At 38.3% G+C, this 22,368-nt stretch overlaps 3 protein-coding genes, 1 long non-coding RNA gene and 3 other non-coding genes across 10 annotated transcripts in view; 4 read left to right on the forward strand and 3 right to left on the reverse strand.

Moving 5' to 3' along the window:
* LOC144644245 (uncharacterized) overlaps positions 1-6,141 on the forward strand; it is a 97,089-nt gene extending 90,948 nt beyond the window's left edge. The window contains exons 6-11 of one of the 2 annotated variants that reach the window (XR_013569072.1): positions 1,649-1,710; positions 1,912-1,957; positions 2,242-2,291; positions 2,885-2,947; positions 5,492-5,548; positions 5,969-6,141. This is a non-coding gene — a long non-coding RNA (uncharacterized LOC144644245). The remainder of the gene's footprint in view (positions 1-1,648; positions 1,711-1,911; positions 1,958-2,241; positions 2,292-2,884; positions 2,948-5,491; positions 5,549-5,968) is intronic. The other variant, XR_013569075.1, reaches the window with a different exon arrangement.
* LOC144642876 (glycosaminoglycan xylosylkinase-like) overlaps positions 1-22,368 on the reverse strand; it is a 77,585-nt gene that overhangs the window by 25,307 nt on the left and 29,910 nt on the right. The gene's annotated exons all lie outside the window — the stretch shown is intronic.
* Positions 1-22,368, reverse strand: part of LOC144642781 (TNF receptor-associated factor 2-like) — an 88,026-nt gene that overhangs the window by 1,730 nt on the left and 63,928 nt on the right. The window lies entirely within an intron of this gene.
* LOC144636996 (small nucleolar RNA SNORD24) lies at positions 882-960 on the forward strand. The gene has a single exon (XR_013567655.1). It is a non-coding gene; the product is annotated as a small nucleolar RNA SNORD24 (small nucleolar RNA).
* LOC144637041 (small nucleolar RNA ceN111) lies at positions 1,768-1,834 on the forward strand. The gene has a single exon (XR_013567661.1). It is a non-coding gene; the product is annotated as a small nucleolar RNA ceN111 (small nucleolar RNA).
* On the forward strand, positions 3,129-3,200 carry LOC144637004 (small nucleolar RNA SNORD24). The gene has a single exon (XR_013567656.1). It is a non-coding gene; the product is annotated as a small nucleolar RNA SNORD24 (small nucleolar RNA).
* LOC144643002 (uncharacterized) lies at positions 7,073-14,745 on the reverse strand. 3 transcript variants are annotated; one of them, XR_013568831.1, is made up of 7 exons: positions 14,545-14,745; positions 14,324-14,385; positions 12,786-13,521; positions 11,568-11,633; positions 11,062-11,133; positions 9,439-9,943; positions 7,073-9,380 (listed from the first exon to the last, which is right to left on the reverse strand). XR_013568831.1 is itself a non-coding variant. In XM_078502122.1 (6 exons), the coding sequence occupies exons 2-6, from the start codon at positions 14,342-14,344 to the stop codon at positions 9,597-9,599; spliced, it is 1,242 nt and encodes a 413-aa protein (XP_078358248.1). In that variant the 5' UTR covers positions 14,345-14,385; positions 14,545-14,745; the 3' UTR covers positions 7,073-9,596. The 3 variants fall into 3 exon arrangements, 1 of the variants encoding a protein (XP_078358248.1); XR_013568833.1 differs by having other exon boundaries at positions 7,073-8,710; positions 8,943-9,943; XM_078502122.1 differs by having other exon boundaries at positions 7,073-9,943.

Genomic DNA, 22,368 nt, shown 5'->3' on the forward strand with positions numbered 1-22,368 from the left:
AAGTGTACTGTACATTTTGGTGCTCCCTTAACCCTATTCAGACCGGGCTTTTTTTGGTCTTTTCAGACCGGGGGGGGGGATTCCGCCCCCCTTCCGTAACTTCCAGAATATTTAAGCAATCACAATGAAACTTACAGGATATATAGTATGTCCCAAAATCTATATTTTGCTATATGTCACGTGGGATGATGACGTCACATCACGTGACAATGACATCATAATGTCAAAACAGCCGCCATCTTGGATTTCGAATTTTTTCAAAACGTCAGAAAACCGCCCAAAATTCCTGGAAAATACTCAAAACCAATAAAAATGTGCTTAAAACCCGTAAACAGATGAAAATAATTGCTTTAAAGTTATTTTTCATTAATAGAAACAGGAAAATTACAAATTTGGGAAAACATGCCTGTCAAAATGCCGTTGCCATGGTGACATCAAGTTCCTGACACAACAACCTACCCTACCAAATTATTCCCAGATAAATTTTAGATAAAGTCTCAAAGTTTGGCAGCGTTTGGTTGAATATTAAAAAAGTTATAAGCGTTCAAAGTCGGCGCGGGCACTTTCCGCCCCCCCCCCCCCGGTCTGGATAGGTTAAAGCTTGTACTCATTGTCTGAAAGCCAATTAAAACTAATGCAAAACTAAAGGTGGGTATAATTCACCTTCTGAGGCATTAAAAATTCCTAATTTTGAGTCACAATCTGTGTTGGGTTAAAGTAATTTATGTCCTGGGTGCTGCATATAACATTTGACTATACAAAGGTCACCCTATGGTCCCAAAATCTAGTCAAGTTCTGGCAAAATCAAAGAAGAAGTCAGCATTAGACTGTTTCCAGTGATAAATTCATCCTCTGTTATACAAAGTATTTTGTGTTACTTGTGCCAGTGATGATTTTCAATATTTGCTAGTTGATCATTGAGAAATGATGACAACTTGAACCACCAAGATCGCTGAGGCACTCTGAAACACATATTTTTTAACACTTGTTGCAACAATACAGTTGTAATAACTTATTAACAGGCCTGTCATTTGAAATAATTACAAAAAATGGCTGAAACTATAAAAATTTAGTGTTAGATGGGGATCTTCATGCATATAACAATGGAATTTTAGTTATAAGCACTTACATTCTAATTTCTTTTTACAGGTTTAGCAGAGATGTGCTCCCAGAATAAAACACTCCCAAGGTTTGTTGCATGTTATGCGATAATCTTTTTAAAGGAGTTGACCACTGAGACACAGGTCTCTTACAAAGCAAACTTGTGACCAGCTTATACATGTACACTTCAAAGCTTAATGTAATTCAGTGGGAGTTCCTCTTGCAAAAAGGATAATACAAATGCCTCCTAGTTATGTCCACATTCAGCTGGACTCAGGTCAACGTACCAAAGTTGTATACTCCAAAGGCTAAAACAATGCTCTCAAAATAATTTTATAATCATGATGATGTAAAAAGGTAGTTTATTTTGAGGTTTGATCAACCTGAAAGGCTAAATGGTGTGTGATGACTGCATAGTTCACCTGAACATTCTTTGTTGTGAAGTTAAAATTAGCTCTATCTGACACCATGTGCATGCTGTATGTGTGCACTGTGTACACAGCCTACCAACACTAAAACTATTCTGTTGATGATTTTACTCTTTCAGAAAGCTGTTGCCAACAGGATTTGTAATAACATGACACAAATCCTAGTAAGCATGAACTCAAGGTGAGATAAATGTTTTTTTGAGAAGTGTACAATATTTTTCTTCTTGCTTCAGCATGTGGTATGTGATGATTTCATAGTTCACCTGATTGTTGGTGACGATAAATTTCGCCCCTATCTGATACCACTTTTGCGAGTCTGCATTGACAGACATAAAAATATCTATTCTTTGATATCTGACCAACATTTATTGTGATATTTCAGATAATGTTGCAGATGTGTTGCTCAAGCTGTTCTGTTTTATTCAGAGGTAAGAACAAGAAAAATCTGTGTGCAGAATGCATCTATGTGATGTGTTTTTTTGATACTCCAAGATTTTGCATTAAGATTGTTTTGGATTGGCAAGTCCTTAGTGCAAATGATGACCCCCAGAATAGGGACATAAGATAGTCACTTAGTGACATGGTTAGAAAAACCTGGGTTCTTTGTCTGATGCACTAAGCTATTTCATTACGGTTTTTATTTTTATTTTAGCAGAACTACAATTTACATACAGTACTTTCTAATCACATTTAATTTTTCACTCCAAAACAGGAAGGAGTATAAAGAGGATCAAGAAGTCCCAACATGTAGCTACATGTTTAGTAAGTGATATGTTTTATAACAATCTGGCTTGTCCAAAAACTATGGCTTGTCAAAAAACTAAGACTGCAAGTAGAAAAGGGGCTTACTTTCAGACGTTTATGGCATTTTGTACATATCAATGTGGTTTGCATTTTAATAGTTCATCTGAGAGGTGTTGATAAATTTTCTCCCTGTCTTATACCGCTTGCAAGGTTAACTGTGCCAACAAAAAAATTCTTCGTAATGTAATCAAACAAACAACTAATAGTAATCGCTCAGATACTTTTCCTGAGGTGTTGCCCCACCTGTTCTGATTTTACTGGAAGTACTGTACATGTAAGCACATTGGCAACACATTGTCCATTTGGAAGTCTTGTCTGCAGGATGTGTTTGCGATGCTCCAGTGTTGTGTGTCTAGTATGAGTTGAACACGGCTATGGTGAATCCTTGGTGCAAGTGATGACCCCCAGAATAGGGACATAAGAAAGTCACTCAGTGACTTGGTTAGAAAAACCTGGGTCTTTGTCTGATGCACGTAAAGCCAGTTCAACAGGCTACGTGAATTTCACTTGAGCAACTTCACGATTTTGATTTAGTTTTGGTGTTTTCACAGTAACAGACCTACTTGGACTATACAGTGCACCATATCATGGGGATCTAGAGCTCTCTTTTTGTGGTAAGTATCTATGAAAAATAATTAAGGCTTTGTGTGTAGGCCTTTTGTGCCGGCCAGCATGATGGGGAGGAGTGACTGAGTGCTGGAATGGAGATCATGCAGTCCATGTTTGAGCCCTGTTGAAGATACTTTGTCACATTTTTAGGGAAAGACACTTGATTCTCTCATTTGCCTTTATTGTGGCCAATGATGCATAAAATATTTGCTACTCTTGAGTAAAATGATGACAAATATCACCACATTGTCTGAGGCCACTTTATAGATACTAAGGTGCAGGCAGCCTGTGCATTTTATTTCTCTGTTGTTCACTTGTGGTATCCCGAATATCAGGGCTCAAGACTAATGGTAGCTAACTAGCCAAAGGCTAGTAGAAATGTAGTTTTGGCGAGTAGATTTTTGGCTTTCACTGGCCAAAATGGCTAGCGAAAAATTTCAAGCAGTTTTGCAACAAGAAATCGACTTTGAGAGAACAGAACTAACAAGTACACTGTTGACATATATCAAAGATTATGGAAAGGCTTATGTTACCTAAAAGCGAACAAACAATATCTTTTTGGGGCTTTCTGTTGACAAAAGCGACAAGTGAAAAAAGAAAACTGTTTATGCTAATTATTACCCGTCCTGGGTAATCTCGAGAGCATAATGCGATGTTCTACTTTGTGTGAAGAAAAACCAATTTTGTCCAATTTCAGTGTCATTGGTTTTTGTCTCAGATGGCTTGGTAAAATAAAAAAATAAAACCATGCCTGAAAGTTCTGGCTAGTAGAATATTGGTTTTGGCTAGTGAAATCAAAGCTGTCGCTAGCCACTAGGCTAGTTAGCAAAAAAGTTAGTCTCGAGCCCTAAATATTATTGATTGACTTCCATTAAAATTGTTATCAACTTGTGAACACCTTAGCATGTTCTAATTGGATCCAAGTACTCCAGAGCCGATAAGGTTACATGCACACAATAGTTGGCAGTTATACAACAGCTAGAGTTTGAATTCTTGCTGACTCATTTGAACTGGATTCATTTAAGGTATCAGCCACCGTTAAAAGGTGCAGTTTTTCTAAATTTGAGATTTTGTGATGTTCAGATAAAGCTCTTCAAGGGCGTTCTTTTACAAAAAAGTTCACAAAAACATCTTATTTCTGCGCGAAGTTATTGCGCGATAAAGTTTTTGCAAGGTTAATTATGTTAATTGCCCGTTGAGATGTCCTGTCAACGCGTCACGAAATCCCAGATCCATTGTTCACGCAAGAACATATTTGCAAGAACAAGCGGTAAAGCGCCGAATGCGGGCAGTCGGTTTCCGCGCCAACAAATGAAAGCCGATCGTAAATTCATGTTGAAGAACCGGTTGAAGATCAAGAAAGTGGTCACACTGAATAGAAGACGCGCTACTGTTCAATGGAAACAGACACGCATACCGGTAAATATTGAAATAAAACGACAGTGACGGTGGATACGGCCTGCCTTGTGAAACATTTAGGGTTTACAATCGACAATATTTGTTGTCTGAAAATATGTAAGCCTTAAATCAAATTTATTCTTACCCAGCTAGAACTACTAGTCTCATTTCGGCAAGCCTGTTTTCTTTTGTGTTGACCGAACGTTATTTCGAGGCTTCACCTTCACTTTCAGCAGCAATCGCCGTTTGTTAGCGGCTTTGTCGCGCTTTCGATGAATCAGCACACAACCAAACTCGAAGCATGTCAAATTATATAACATAAATGCGGCTCCGTATGTGGAGCGAAAATTTTGAATTTTCTATAAACTGTATAAACCTCGATTTGTATCCGGTCAGAAGATAAAAATATATCGCCACGTTCCGCGTAAATGTTTTGCCTGTTGAATGTAACCTGTCAAGCATCGATTGTTAGAGAAGGATGACCCTTCCTGGTAAGCATCAACCTTGACGTTCCAGGCGTTATAATCCCATTATGGGTAAGACTCCGCAAAAAATATATTTCGCTTTTTTCTCGGAAAGAAAATTTCGACAAGTTGAACGTACGTTTTTAACTCCAAGTCGGCAGCCCCTGAACCGATTTGGCTGAAATTTGGCCAGCTTATTGCCAGATAGTTTTTCTCCAAAACCGTGTCTGCGATTTTTGTTTTCTTTTCTCGTTTTCGAATAATTTATATTTTTCCACAGGAAGTGGCGATGATTCCTCTTCCCCAACCTTTATCTGCGCATTACAAAAGAACAAACGCACTTGTCAAAAATCTGAGACACGGTTTTTTAGAGAAAGGTGTTAAGAGGCAAACGCGATGTTTATCGTTTTCTTCCGCTTATTTTCGGCGGGCCTGGAGCTTGATTTACACAGACATATACTTTCGCAAAAACGTCTCAATTTTGCGTTTATTTTAAGTTTTCGTCATTTTTAAAGGAAAAATTCATAATCTGGAACTATTAAGCTTTCAGAAAATGTGTGGTTTGTAGGGGTTTGTATTAAAAACAAAAGCGCTGGAGCGATCCGGGCGCGGACGGTCCTGAAGGGTGGCTGATACCTTAAGTCGTTGTTGATTTGCATGATATTAACACAGTGCTTTATTTTACAGGTGTAAAATTATACAGTAGAATTTAATACTTCCATGCGCCCGCCTACTGTTAATCAGGTAAGTCTAGAACAAAATCCTAGTGATGAGCCCTTTTGATAAAGCTTAAAGTTCTTCCCACTTGCAAGTTTCTAATTAGAACCATAATAAATCTTAGTAGAAACTCAGCCGTGTTCTATTGAATGAAAGTTTTCTATGAGCGAAAGTCAACTTGGCTGCGCCTCGTTGACTATTCGCTCATAGAAAACTCGGGCGCGTAGTCTAATTGTTAAATAGATATTACCTATTTAATGTGTACATTTGAAAGCCAGTGATGATTTAATATATTCAGTCATAATCCACTGAGTGACTTGTGATGACAACTTAATTCTGAGGCTTTCACATTGTCCAGTCTCAAGACACATGGACTGAAATGTCATCAAAACTTTACACTACATGCATACATTTTCATGAGTATCTTTTTTATTTTTACTTTTTCAGGTAGTGTTATAAATGAGCATCTTGACAAATTCCATGTGCAAAGTTCAGAATACAAAGTCCATGAGGACTTAGAAGTCATAAATCATTGTTTTTTATTCCCTTGGTGGGAAATAGGGCTGGTAAACTGAATTTAAATGTAATCTTTTTTACATTAAAATTAATGTTGAAATCAAGACTTGGTATGTGGTCTTTTTATTCTTTTGAATATCGATCCATGATAGACAGATAATGAAATTTTTATCTGATCTCGCTAGTTTGGGAACATAATGTGAGAAATTCAAAATTACCCTCTGTCTTACTTGCACAGTACTCATACATCAGTTGCCTTTTCAGACCTACCGGCCAGGGCTGTGCTCTAAGGGTGCCCAGGTGCCTCAGGCGACTAACTTTTGCCTTTGAGTGACCAGACAATCTAATTTCTTTCATACAAGGTTTATGCTGGGCACCCTGGATCTCATAGTTTGGAACCTTTGGGCTCCTTGTAATTTTTCTTAGAGCACAGCCTTGCAGGCCTTTTCAGAGCTACCCAAACAATCACACTATATGGACTACTGAGACTCTTGTGTTCAAACCATTTATTTACTTATTTTTTTGCAAACAATACATTTTTGGTACCTAACAAAATATTAAATATCATTCAGTGCCTGATACACACGAAAAGCATTAAAAATCGAATAAGAGTCTAGAAACAGCTACTGAGCTTAAGCAATTTCTCTGGAGCTTAGAGACTAAAAATTATGTTCAGTTTGCATCAAATAATGATAATAAACATTTTAACTAGTTCATCAAAATTGTATAATATTATAATTATGTATAGTAATACTATGTTTATTTAATTTTCACATTAAGGACAATATCTTGCAAATACATAAATTTTGACAAACAAAACAACTAAGGTGTTTCTGTCAGAACAACATTTAACTGGTTAAGAATTACTTGACTTATTTTTACAAATGTGAGATCTTAGGCAGCTGTGAATGAATTTCACAAGAACTTGTGCTGGATCAAATGTACCCTATGATACAATGTCATTTAAGTTTAGGTCTACTTTTTGGTTTTTCTTTCATTATTTTGTTGCTATTGTTGTTTTTGTTTTTTCAAGGGGGGGGGGGGGGCACTTTTGCATTCCATTGATGCATCAAGTGTTTTTTTTTTTGTTTGTTTATTCCAGGTTTAAAAAAAAAGTACCATCAAATTATCCGGGACAAGCATATTTTCTTGCCGGGCAAGTTTCTTTTGATTCTCATGCTCATTTGCCCCTTGGGCAAGGGCCTGGGCAAGTTGTCTGCCGACTAAATTGAACAAAAGTAAGACCAGCATGCAACTGCCCCAGAGAAGCAAGCTGCTTGTACCAAGGACAAGTTGGTCGAATTTTTTTAGCCCTGTTTTTCTTTCATTTTGGTTGCTTTTGTCATTTTTGTGGGCATTGTCACAACTGTAAAATAACATTTTGCCAGTTAGCCTGCGTCCTCACCTTGTGTAGGTGGTTCACAGACTGTTGAACTGCTCCTTGGGGCAACATAGCTCAGTTAACCCTTTACCCCCTAAAGCAAATGGCCTTTTTTCGTAACTGAAAAAGTATAAACCAGATATCTATGTTTGAGACACCATTTGAAAGGTGTTGATCAGTAAATTGCATAAAATACTTAAGCAAATTAAAAGAATGTTATAGCTGTAAAATAAATGAGATAAAATGTTGAAAAGAAAAATATTCAAAAAGTTGTTTATCTCTGTAAATTTTAGGTTTACCCCTAAACTATATCATATTGTGCAGCTCTCAGTGTAGTCCAGTTAATTTCAGTTATGTTGCATACCACAAATGTATCACGCAAAAAAGTTTCAAAAGTTATAGGGGTGGTCAATCAAGTCACAAATAGGGGGGAGGTACAATTTTATGCTTTCAAAATGCAGATCTTTCCAAGGAAATTTTTGTGCCAAAATTTCAAATCGATCAGACAAATATTGACCAAGTTATGACGTTATGTGCCATTTGGCACTCTTTGGGGTTAAAGGGTTAACCAGTATAGATGCACCAGGTCATGGGTTTTGAATCCCAATGAAGCCTGGGATATAATATCTGGGCTTTGTTTGCAACAGCCTTGGTTGCATTATAAACATGGTTGCTAAACAACAGTGAAGAAAACTTTCAGTTTGGTTGTTTGTCTGCATAATTTTCTCATAATTATATGATGATATCAGTTTGTGACAGGTATGAAAAATGCTAAATTTTTTAATACCTGCACAAGGATTATGGGTTTGAATCCCATTGAAGCCTCTTTGTCATGGCTTTCTTTGCAACTGCTTTTGTTGCACAACAACAGTGAACATAACGTCACTTTGTTCACAATGATTTAATGCCTTTGTATGGGTGTAAGTTGAACTCTGCCTTGAACTGTTCCAAGTGGTACGTTTCACAAGTTCGATAAAGCAAACTAAGTCTTGTCAGCCTCTGCCTTGAACTGTTCCCAGTGGATTCACAAGTTCAGAAGAGATAACTCATCAGCCTCTGCCTTGACCTGTTCCCTTTGGGCTTCACAAGTTCAGTAGAGATAACTCATCAGCCTCTGCCTTGAACTGTTTCCAGTGGTTTCACAAGTTCAGTACAAGATAACTCAGCCTCTGCCTTGAACTGTTCCCAGTGGATTCACAAGTTCAGAAGAGATAACTCTTGAGCCTCTGCCTTGACCTGTTCCCATTGGGTTTCACAAGTTCAGTACGAGATAACTCAGCCTCTGCCTTGAACTGTTCCCAGTGGTTTCACAAGTTCAGAAGAGATAACTCTTGAGCAGTCTTGAGCCTCTGCCTTGACCTGTTCCCATTGGGTTTCACAAGTTCAGTACGAGATAAATCAGCCTCTGCCTTGAACTGTTCCCAGTGGATTCACAAGTTCAGAAGAGATAACTCGGCCTCTGCCTTGACCTGTTCCCAGTGGTTTCACAAGTTCAGTACGAGATTACTCGGCCTCTCCCTTGACCTGTTCCCAGTGGTTTCACAAGTTCAGTACGAGATAACTCGGCCTCTGCCTTGACCTGTTCCCATTGGGTTTTACAAGTTAAGTACGAGATAACTCGGCCTCTGCCTTGACCTGTTCCCAGTGGTTTCACAAGTTCAGTACGAGATAACTCGGCCTCTGCCTTGACCTGTTCCCAGTGGTTTCACAAGTTCAGTAGAGATAACTCATCAGCCTCTGCCTTGAACTGTTTCCAGTGGTTTCACAAGTTCAGTACGAGATAACTCAGCCTCTGCCTTGATCTGTTCCCATTGGGTTTCACAAGTTCAGTACGAGATAACTCATCAGCCTCTGCCTTGAACTGTTCCCAGTGGTTTCACAAGTTCAGTACGAGATAACTCAGCCTCTGCCTTGAACTGTTCCCAGTGGTTTCACAAGTTCAGTACGAAATAACTCATCAGCCTCTGCCTTGAACTGTTCCCATTGGGCTTCACAAGTTCGGTAGAGCAAACTTATCAGCCTCTGCCTTGAACTGTTCCCATTGGTTTCACAATTCTGGCAGAGCAAACTCATCGGAGCCTTCAATGAAGCTCAGCAATCTTTGCAACTTCCTTTCAAAATTGCTGTCATATACTTTCTTTTCAATACTGTTTTTTCCTCAGGCTGTCAGATGAACCATTATGGTTGATCCTTTTTATCCTTTATTTTTTCCCATGGCCAGTTGCAAATGCAGTTGGCCACGTCATTCCTTTCACAAGTAATAAGAGCTTGCACAAACTCTCTCATTGTGGGTATTTCTGAAAAAGTTTTCAACTTTTCTACAAGACGTTCTGTAGGACTGCCACTTGCTATGTACTCAATTTTCATCAAGTCTAAATCTGCAGAACTGACTTTCAAAGCTAGTCCAACACTCCACCATGTTTTCTTGGTGGGAGTCTCTATTGGATCAAGTGCCTTTCTTACGAAGAACAGCATCGGTTGATTGTCATGGCCACACAACCATTCCATATCAGAAACAATGTAATCTGAATATTGAAATCAAATGCAAGTTTTATCAGTAAAAATGTTGTGACAGTGGTTAATAGGCAATTTAATAGACCATTTTACAGTTGTCTGCTCAGTGACCTGGCCTTTGAATGGAAGTGAGGCTGAAGGTGACCTTGTTTTGATACAGATCTCACTGCTTTTGTTGTACAAATCATGTTGTTCTTAGATGCTAATTAGTTGCATTTACATGAGAAAGCAGAGAGGTTTGTATCAATGCAAGTTCACCTCAAGTCAGGCTTTTAGCCAGGTGTGAGTCCAGGAGTCCTATGGATGGCCACTTTTCAAAGAAAATTAATATGAATAACTGTATACAGAGGTTTTTGTAGCAAACTTGGAAATCTTTAGATACCTTTACACTCTGCAGAAAAACACCTTGCAAGCTCCTCAGGCCCTCCTTTGGGGACAAAGTCAGGCCTTATAAAAATTTTGGACTCCTGCCTGCAGTCTCACTACCATTAAAATGCCCGGTCACTTGGCAGGCAACTGCACAATGGACTATTGCAATGTTGTACATGTACAGGTGTACTGTGGTCAAATAACCAAAATGATCACTCTTGAGTTTCTTGATTAAAGGAATTTAAAGACCCTTACTGGACTCTGTATGAGCATGTATGTGTTTGCACAAAAATTCAAAAGAATTGAATTTCAATAAATTATTTTTTTTAAAAGGACTGGTGTACATTTTTTAAATACTTGAAATTGTCTTACTCCAAGTTAAGCCTGGTTTTCACTAGGGATGCATGCGCAATCACGCTAAAAGGACAACTTTTTACCCTTGTGCTTGTGCTTGTGTCAAGCACAAGCATCAAAATGCAATGTGCTTTTATAGCTTTTGCTTGTGTCGAAGCTGTTTTTGCGGTGAAATAAGAGCTGTTATCTTTGCGCTTGTGCTTGCATTGCAAGTGAAAACCAGGCTTTAGTTTAATATCTTTCAAAAAAATTGACAGAAGTGGGATGCCAGAGGGAGTTGAATGACCAAATGGTTGTATTACCTCACACAACTTAAAGGAAAAATTATGACTTGAGTGTGAAATACAGTAAAAGAACCTTATTATTGTTGGAGAAATAAATAATACTGTAACTTGCAAATGGTTACCTTCAGGAATCTGTTCAACATCAATTTTTGGTTCAGCAACTTCCTTTGCCAAAACATCCTCCACTGAAATGTCTGTAGAACGGTATGAAAAAGACAACTTGTTAAAATTAAATATAATTGATAATTAAAAGAGCTAGTTGACATTAATAAATATAATTAAATAGGTAGCAGAGCTGCACAATCAAAATAATTAATTTAGTATACGTGAGCCTGTACAAAATCTAATTGTGCCGGCTGATATAGCTTAAGCAATTGGCATGAGCAAATCACTTTGCCAGAATTTTCTTTCTTGAGCATGAGTTTTTGGTGCATGAAACAATTGGTTCATGCTTTTATATTAGCTGTGCGCACTATTTAAACAATAGTCAGAGTGTTTCTGTCAAGGAATTATCGGCTGATAGTTGCCCCTCAGAAATTTGATGTTCTTAAAACAAATATTAGCCGGAGAAGCAATCCTAGAGCAGAGATTGAGACTGCAATGTATTAAATGAAGCTGATTAGTTTACCTTGTAGAACTGAGCTGTCCGAATCAAGTTCACGGCTCGACAGTGGTATATTTTCACCAGCTCTACCTGCACAAGTCAACAAATTTAAACTCATCAACGTGCTTAAGGGAAAAAGCTAAAAGACATGCCTGTCTGGCTTGTATGATTTGTGACTGACAAAATGAAATAATGCTGGATTCAAACTACTGGTTAATATCAAACAAAATTGACTTAAAATTAATTATCTTGGAGTTTCGTATTGTGAAGCACATAAAGTAGGAGGGGGTGGAGACAGGTGAAAACTCCACTCCCACCACATTCCTTGACTACCATTGATGCCCTGCCAGGGTCCCAAAAAGTAGTGACAGACATAAGATAAAATCGCGAAAAAACGACAACCCTTTTGGCAAATTAATTAATTCTGATGACAAGCAATTTTCCTTCAAATTTACTACCGACAGCAATGTGAAGTGCAATAAAAAAGCGACAAGGGACATTTTTAATTTAGACAAGCGACATGGGATTCCCCCCCCCCCCCCACCCGTCTCCCCTGGCAGGGCCTCACTATTGCACAATATCGTACAATTTTTCCCATTTCCACAAGTACTTGTAAATGAAAATCAAACATCAGAAAGTTAATTAATCATAAGCAGAAACCCATAAGGATTGAAACGTGTAACTCTCCATGATTCGCATTGTACAAAGCGTTTGCACATTCATTATACACTAAGTACCATATTTGGAAAATCATGAGAAACAACCAATCATAATTACTATATTTGGAATAAATTTAAACCGCGTGCTAGCTTGCGCTCGATGGCGTAATCTTGTTTTTGAACAAGCTTGGCTGAATGAAGTTAAATTTGGTTAAATTCTCCTGTTTTATCTTCATGAAGTAGTCGATACACTTAATGAATTTCTTTAGTTTCTGTACGAAATTTACGGCGTTTAGGTCGAAATTCAAGCAACTTACCGCAAAATCAAAACTTGTGTTGCGTGTGTCATTACGTGTATAAAGCATTCGTCTACAAATTCTTCGTGTTTCCAAATATGGTACTACTTAGCAAAATGAATATTCAAACGCTGTGCACGCGTGTTACATGTTTCAACCCTTATGGGTTTCTGTCATAAGACATAATATAAATAGGAGCAATGTTGAAAAGTTGAAAAAATGGAAGGTTTTCTTTGGAGCTCACAGTCTGTTGATCTAGTTAATACATACATAAGTTTCAGCCCCACCTCTAAATTCTGAAGATTCTGTTCTTGACCTTTTTGCCCAGCAGAATATTAGAACTATTGCTACAAGGACAGCAAATAGTAGTATGGCCACAACTACTATAAATGTAGTCTGCAGATTAACTGTCTGTCCATTGTCTTCCTTTCTTTTTCCATCTGGAGAATTATTTGCAATAATTGGTGGTGTTGGTATTGTCAATCCTCTATTCTCAAGATCTGGTGTTGTTGATGAGATTTTTGCTGGCGGAGCTGTAGCATTATAAACTTGAGTTTTCGACAAGTTCTCGTCAGTCATGTTATGAGCTGCAGTACTAGTGGGTTTTGTACCCATTGGTTCAGTTGTAGCCTCTGCCTGGCAATCATCATTGTTATTTAGGAAGTATCCCTTGGGACAGTCTTTCCCGCATTTGCGGTTTTGGTATGCCGTACAATTCTGGATGATATTCTTTAAACCACACTCGTTGCATGGTAAGCAGCTTCCTATCCCATGGCTGTTTGAATAGTTTGTGTTTGCTGTGCATTGTTTGCACTCAATTTTGGTACCATTTGTAATTTGTGACCCACATTGTGGTGACAGCCCTTGGCCCACAGGGCATTCTGGACATGGTCTGCACCCTGGCTTAGCTCCTGAGTCATGGGGATAAATGATCACAAAGTTCCTTGTTGGAGAACATAATATGGGCCTTCCCCTTGCTACCACAGGTTGTAGCCATAGCAACAGCACAAGGGTAATGATTTCCTTGATTGAATAAAAATAGGAAAAAATGAACAATGAGAAAGTGTTCAAGACATATAACGTGCATAATTCTTACCGCACTTTATACAAGCAAGCTGGCCCTCGCTCAAATATCCCCACCCTCACCCCCAACCTCATCTCTTTATTTTAACAGGTAGAAAACAAGCTCGATGAATTTGTTTATTATTAAAATACGAAATAAAAACATAACAACAGAAATGTGGTCTTTAAACTACAATTTAATTTTCGAATAATGTAACATATTTTAGTAGTTAAATCCGATATTCGGTTTAAACAAAGAAGCAGCTGACCGGCATGGTTGGAAAATTAAAAGAACCTCATCATAAGAGACGAAAATAAGAAGGTCAGACTTTTGCGTGACACCGCTACAAACGTCTATTAAAAATGCGAATTTTCATAGCTTTACCTTCGGTTCTTATGCAAATTGATTCTCAAATTTGGAAATTCTACTAATGTTTGTACGTTTTCAATCGTGTCGATCGATCTTTTCCCGTGAGCGTGTCGCATAATAAAGGTGAGGAGCTAAACGATCGACCCTCTGGGTTTTTACGACGAATTTCGAAGTCTCCTACGAACGACGATCTGATCGATTGAAGCGGCGATTAATTTTACATGCAAATTCCGTGGTCTGATTGGAAAGCGCTGTAAGGCTATCTGATACAAAACAACGATATTCCTATAAAGAAAACAAAACGACAGTTTCGACGAGTTGTTAAAGACGCGAGACGAATATTTAAGTCTTCGATTCGGGTAGTCTTTCTTCCCGGGGTCTCTCTTAGCTTACCTTCGCGATGCTGCTTTTCATGTTAATTTCATCTTGACGATTGTATTTTTCTGATCTCTAACCTGTACAAAGAGACATGTACACGTTAGTTTAGTCGAGAATTGCAAAAAAGCAAAGATATCATGTCCAAACAACCGCAAACTTTTAAAACAAGACCGGTTTGTCATTCATTTCAGTAAACGCTTACTCGGCGAAATATAAAATTCCGCTTTGGGGCTTACCCATTCCTGTAGAAAGATCGCTTATTCCTTCAGGCAGCTAAAGTGGCGAACAATTCTAAAGTTACTTCTCTGTGCTTGTGCTGAAAAGAGCTTATTTTAACTCAATATTTCCATAAGGACTTTAGATCATATACGATACTCACAATGTTATGACCAAACTGAAGTGATGGTGCAAGAGGTAAGACAAGGCGGTTTCAACCGGTACATACGATCACGTGACTTTAAACCCTCAGGCCGGGGATTTCCCGTTTGCTCAGCGTCATCACCACTTACGTAGGTATCACGTCGTATCACGAAAATTTACATAATCTTAAAATAATGAAATATATGTAACGTAATGAGGTAGTCTGATTCTTAACATTTTAGTACTGCCAATAAATACACAAAACTAGTGTTTCCTCGACCGGATAAACGCCGTTCGTGATGTAGACGTGCCATATTTAGGGATTATATTACACGAAAAATGACTGCGTGGGCAGGCAACAAATTTCATGGCCCTGCTATTGACGTCATTTCCTGTAGCCGTCCGACCTTTTGTGTTCGAACCAACTTTATGAATAAGTTTCAAAGCTCTCAAAGATAGCTTATTCTTTTTATTCAAAAGGAATCAATTGACAGTTGGTCATTATTATTTGCCGGCTATTTACAGATACAATGCAAATTTATTCTAATTCTGGCCTGCTCCAGATCAATCTAGAAAGATATTAGCTCGAATCGTCGGACCGGATAACGTTTTAAAGGAGCAATGACACGGTATATTAAGTCATTTTTCTGATTCCTTTCAAATTGTATAGGAAACCTCAAAATAATAGTCTTCTAACATAAAAAAGCAACAAAGGAGTAATAAAAGGCGAAAATAACTTAACCAAGAATGGTTTCGACTGATAAAAATTAAGACAAATTTCGAACAACAAATTAAAAAAAACTTTGCCAATGTTTTTAAAATGTGTTGTCCGTGACGTAGCTCCTTTAACATACTCCAGTGGGAAAAACTGTGTTTTTGAAATATTCATGTGAAGTTTAAAGGTAAGATGTTTTTCAAGAACAGACACGTTCTTGTGTCGTAAAAATTACGATAATAATTATAATAATAATAATTATAATAATAATAATAATAATAATAATAATAATTTTTAATAAAATAAATAAACACTTTATTAACCAATTTCTAAAAGAATTACAATGATTTGACTATTCGAATAAGAACTTTATATATAAACATATTATTTACATAATAATAAAAACAGTGTCTTTAAAAATGTAGAAAAATAGTAAAAGCGACTTCGAGAGCAATAATAAAAGAAGAACTATATATTAAAAAAAAAATATTCGATCTAAATTGCAGTACGAGAATTCTCTACTTGAAAGTCCATATCATAAATGTCAATGTTCCTGTTTCTCTTTACAGTTCTTGATCCCCTTAGGCAGATTAAGGCGGATCGGAGGATCGCAAATGAGACTTTTGATCTGATCCAAGACACCGTTGTTGCGTAATCCTCCCCTTTCTTTGCGGCGATTAATTCTGCAAGCCTACTGTGATACCTCTTGCACTCCTCGCCCATTCCTCCGGTGGATGTAAACACCAATGGAGTGAAAGTTCCCTGTTCTACTTGAAGAACCCTGTCTGCGTAAGCCCTCTTCTTCTCATTCTCATGGTTACGGTATATCTGCTTGGGGGTTTGGTCCTTGTAGGAATCCGCGTTGGGGTGACACACCCTCACATCAAAGAACGCGGATCTCTGCTTCTCCCAAAACCCCCGGGCATGTATATCTAGGCGAGCATCTGGCGTTGTGTTAGCGCCGCTTGGTAGCCTCTCTCCAGTCAGTTCTTGAAGGACGGGCTCTATTTCGACATCATTACAGACCATCTTAAGCAAGTCAGCCTCGAGGTCACGGAGTTCATTATGGCGCTGAATTATGAATCCGCCTCTCCTACAAATCATTGCATGATCGATTGTAAAGGCGTCACCGCACACGCACACTGTCGGCTTGTCGTCAATTTCCCAGTCGTACCTGAGCTTTACAGCATCTTTACAGCATCATAATAATAATAATAATAATAATGGATAATAATTTTTTTGGATGGACTTTATTCTTGAAATAGTTTCGATGCTCGCGTTTCAAATGAAGGGAAAAACACCTTATGTAAATTAGGTTTTAAAATACTGTAGTCGGTTGCAGTCAGGCATGATGAGATTTAAAACTGAACATTTGTTGTTAAAATAAATACTGCAACCTTCGGCAAATAATGTAAAATACGGCTTCCCTAGCTAAATAAGCGAGCAGGGTTATTTTTAAGAACGCGCGCGAGAGCTTCACTTGGCATTAACCAAAATCTTACAAATGTCTCGAATGTGCATGAGTTCATTAATCAGATTAATCAAATTCGTTTCGCGAATAGAATGCCACGCTCCCATAAACAATCTGCGTCACTAGTAGCCTACCAAGTAGTCGTTTTTAGGGGTAATTATAATTCACTTGGCTCCTCCCCACAAACGACTGCGCCGCCGGAGGCTACGTTGACACTGGGAACAACTCTTGTTTTGCATACAATGTTGCGCCAATCGGAGAGCTCTTATCCGCAAAAACAGCTCTTTTGTTCTAGATCTTAAAACTCGTGATTTTTGTCGATATAAACTTTAATCTCTCTCGCAGTCTTTGCAATCAATTTATATACGACTCCAGTCGACTGATGTTGATTAAACTTGTCTTTACATTCTTTTCCAACGGTTTTCATGGCTTTATGGGCAGCATTGACGTTGAATTGATTCAAAGTTTTTGCAATACGTTTTTGAAATTCCTTGAATGCAGTAGCAAAGTCGAAAAAGTGGTCAACGTCCTGAACAAATTGCTCATTTCCACTTTATACGCCCATTATGCTTTGCTGCCATTTCAATGACTGGTGTGTATTTGAGCATTTATGAGTATTTTTATGTATGTAATTCCCGCTAACCGCGTCAATCATGCGGGAAAAAATATAGACAAATGTATGGGAAATTAAAATTGTAACTGAACGCCTTCTAGCCCAGCTACATCCTTCAAACTCGGCGAATAGAAACTTTTGCCAAACATTTTAACTTCACAATTTATAAGTTGTCCAGAATTCGATTTTTATAGAAGATATTTGCCGTCGGATTCCCATACAAACACTGTAATTTCTACCGGCTTTGCCGACTCGTCAAAATGGCGTCGAAAACCGTGATAAGGTCAATCTCTAACACCTGGTGTTACCGCAATCGTATCTGACCCCATCACGGGAAAACCAAACAGTAACCAAGTGTATGATTTTAACCCGTGGTCGTTTCATTAGCCATGTTCAAAACGAGCAGGGGTCTGGGTACGAATATTCAATATCGATTGCACTGAAAAACTGGGCACGTCATCTGAAAGAGCATCCAAAAATTAGTAACTCAAACAAATTTGAGAGTTATTGGTTTAAACGCAAAGGCATGGAACTCTTTTAAAAATCGCTAAAATATAAGAGAGCTTAGTATGGATTGGAGGGACAGCTCCATTTCTCGCTTCTGGCACAACATCAGCGGGTTTTTCGCTGCCATCGCCGCTCGAGCTAGCGCCGCCGTTGTTTCCACTCTGACAGAAGAGTGCGATTATGGCTAAATCGGAGAATAGTAAAATATGAATTGTGACGTACAATTCTTCCGATTCTCCGATTATTCTTATTCTACGTGTTCTACACAATTCTCCGATTCTTCCGATTATACAATTCTTCCGATTGTTATTTTGCGATTTTTCCGATTCTCTGTGTTCTACACGATTCTCCGATTTTTCCGATTATACGATTCTTCCGATTGTTATTCTCCGATTCTTCCGATTCTTCTTACGGTAGTTCTACACAATTCTCCGATTTTTTCGATTATACGATTCTTCCGATTGTTATTCTCCGATTCTTCCGATTCTTCTTAGTTCTACACAATTCTCCGATTTTTCCGATTATACGATTCTTCCGATTGTTATTCTCCGATTTTTCCGATTCTCCTAGTTCTACACGATTGTGCGATTTTTCCGATTATACGATTCTTCCGATGGTTATTCTCAGATTTTTCCGATTCTCCTAGTTCTACACGATTGTGCGATTTTTCCGATTATACGATTGTTATTCTCCGATTTTTTCGATTCCCCGAGTTCTACGCGATTCTACCTATTTTTCCGATTTGATAATTCTTATAATTATTCTACGAATTTACGCGGTATGAAGTGAACTACTAGAACCTTTTAAACTTTTATTTTAAACATGATAACGTATAGCTACAATACACTTTGAATACAGTGCCTCTTGTGCTCGCGCTTTGAACATTACTTCATTTTTCCTTTGGCTTTGAATCTACGCGGTAAAAGTGAACTTGAATATGATAGCCTAAAAAACACTTTGAATAAAGTGCCTCTTGTACTTGCACTTTAAAGATTATTTCATTTTTCCTTTGCCTTTTAAGCGATCCTCTATAAGTTCATTATGTGTTTCGATCACAAACCACATGAATGCTTTAAACTTAAATTCAGCCATTCGTTTGCACATGTGTTTAAATCTGTTAAGAAAGCGATTGCTCTGTTCTGCGGATTCAGTGTTTGTTCCTCTGATTTCTTTGAATGTTTCGGCCAGATGAGGATGATAGCGGCACTTTGGATTGTCCGGAGGCATACAGCACTGCTCTTTGTGCTTCATCACATGAAATATATCCACTAAAAACTTGAGGATGATAGCGGCACTTTGGATTGTCCGGAGGCATACAGCACTGCTCTTTGTGCTTCATCACATGAAATATATCCACTAAAAACTTCACATGATCTAAAAGAATTTTTGCACCGACATTTCCCTTCTTACTGAGGTTGCTCAAGAAGGGATGAAGATCACACGCTCTATCATACCCCACATACTTCAGTCTCATTAAATCGTCTGTTGTCCTACCGAACGTTAACAACAAAAACGCATATACTTGGGTGCATGATTCACAAGTATACATCTCCTGTGCCTTTACAATAATCCCGCAAGGTCGTACCGCTGTAAGCAGTCCTGCAGTGCGGTCCATGTATCGGTTTACCTTCTCTTTCGATTTACAACCGCCTTGCTCGCAATCTAATCCGTCGTGTTCAGGGATGTCTCCAACAGCTTTCTGGTCAATATATCCCGCTGAAATGGGATAAATGTGCGCTTTCTTTTCAACTACTTTTCCAATTACTTCGTCCCTGTTTTCGGTTTCGTCTCCTTCAGTTTCGGTTTTATCCACCTCCTCGCGATCATTTTCTTGAAGGTGCAAATGCTCCCAGCAGAATTTAGACGCTTTTTGCGATTTCCCTCCAAGAGTGGGTGTATTGGTGCAACATTTGATAAAATTGCCTTCTCCCTTGTTTACATAAAGTTTTTCTTTAGGCGCGGCACACATTGGTCTACGTACTTTCTCCAGGCCGTCAACACTGACGTAACCTTCAGTACAGCCAGGAACTTCACACTTGTGATGAATCCACTTGTTCGGTGAATTACATATCAACTTCCATGACTCCAGACAAACTTCTTCTAAACTTCGCCGTTTGCCCTCCACATCAGCTTGTTTCACGTTTAACAAGTAAAGAGATCCATTGTTTCTGAAAAGATTTATTGTCTTCCAAAGAAAATAGCACTCTTCCACTCGATCTTCATTCAATTTCCACACATTGTCTTCATTGTTGCCTTTCACTCTTGAAAAGTTTTCCAGTTTGCTCAAGACTCCCTTGTCCAATTCACGATGCATAAAGTTGTATACATCAGAACGAGATTCGAATGAGCTTGCGCAAATTTCAACGTTGTAAACAATGTTTTTCACCAAATGCGTCTCAAACATGGTTTTATTTGACACTTGGAAATATTTCAAGTCGGGTGAAAAGTCATAATACACCCTCCGCTGATCTTTCGAGTCCTTGTTACTGTCGCCTTCTGACACGGGACAATCTTCAAAATAGCTGTAGTAGTAAACCTCCCTGCACGTCTTGCAGTTACCATTAAATGATGCGGCTACGTTCGTTCCATGACTGGTGTACACTACTGGAAAAGATGGTCTGTTGCGTATAGTAATGCTTGAGCCACAGCACTTTAATTTGCCAGGCAATAAAACAATCGGTTTAAAGGCATCTTTCTCCGACGATTTAAAGAAGGGCTTACTCTCATCGAAGCTTTCTAGTAGTTGTGGATGATTCTTTGTTAGCCACTGAGATACCGTTTTACATTCTTCTGGTGTTGGATTGAACTCTTCTACTTCTCCACTTTTCGATTTTAGTGATCCTCCGATACGAATTGTTGTCTTGTCTTCAACCTTGCTTTCACTAACATACTTTGCAAAGGGACAAAGCGCGCGTTTAGCTACGATTCTTCATGTTGCCGATCACTGCATCAAGTCCGCATCAACCCGACTCAACGAAACTAATCGGCTACCTTTAGAAGTCGGAGAAGACAGCATGAATCGCGCTACTCTTCTCATGAATCATCTTATTAATGTCAAATACATCCTCTGCCCACCAGCTGTACCAGCGACGTCTGAAGAATCAACTGGTTTAAATCCCATCAACGGAATCGTGGTAAATGAAAAAAATGTGGAAAACGAGAAAATTCTTAAAATAGTGACGCACTTGGAAACGTCTGAATCTCCATCCTTCATCTCACGAAAAAGCTGGTGTTTGCCCGTGAATGGAAAATACCCGGTTCACTCAGCAGTTCAAATCTTAAAGAAGATGGAAGATCTTGGGCTTGGCACTCTTCGAGAAATTTGTCATCCACACAACAGTAAGAAATCCAAACTGTTTGTTAAAACCAACTTCGATGACCTTAGCGATGATGCGCATACATTTTTGCTTTCGCTCGCTATTTCCAAGGAAGATTTTAATGCTTCCTTTAATGTCTCCTCCCAATGAGTGACAATATCGATATAAATGACATTTCACGAGGCTCTAAAGACTTCTCCAAAACTGGGAACGAGTGACACTAGTCTTCCCTTCATAGAACTTCATATCATAGAACTTTATTTTTTTAGATTTTAACGAGTTATATAAAGCGTTTAGTTTTTATTGTAAGACAAAGAAGTAAGTGTTAATGGACAGTGGAAAATGCATGACGTGCATACTGCGAAACCATGTTTTATATGCATGTATACTTTCAAATAAACTACGTGACGATAGGCATTATTTGTTTTATTTACTCGCAAGAACAACGACAACAACATACTTGATTGCCCTAGACTAGATAACCGCAAAAACCTGAACAAGACCATGTGTATACCTCGTTCTTTAAGCGTGTGCAGAGAAATAAAACGTTTCTGCATGGAGGACACTGTTCCAGTAAAATCGTAGAATCGGATAATGATTTTAGACTGAACTTAAGGGAAAATCGTAGAATCGGAAGAATCTTATAATCGGACAATGATTTTACACTGAACTTAAGGCAAAATCGTAGAATCGGAAGAATCGTAGAATCGGACAATGATTTTACACTGAACTTAAGGCAAAATCGTAGAATCGGAAGAATCTTATAATCGGACAATGATTTTACACTGAACTTAAGGGACAATCGTAGAATCGGAAGAATCGTAGAATCGTAGATTGATTTTAGACTGAACTTAATGGAGAATCGTAAAATAGGAAGAATCGGAGAATGATTTTTGAAAGATCATAATGGAAAATCGTAGAATATGAAACTACAGTCGTAGAATAGGAAAATTGTTCAAAATTTTATGTGGTAAATCGGAGAATATTACCCCTAAATCGGAGTATACTATTCTCCGATTTAGCCATAATCGCACTGTTCTCCACTCTGACCAAAATCTAAAGATTTCTTTGATTTGC

This window comes from Oculina patagonica, chromosome 1 (assembly GCF_052425735.1).
Source record: "Oculina patagonica isolate OP01 chromosome 1, crgOcupat, whole genome shotgun sequence".
Lineage (NCBI taxonomy): Eukaryota > Metazoa > Cnidaria > Anthozoa > Scleractinia > Oculinidae > Oculina > Oculina patagonica.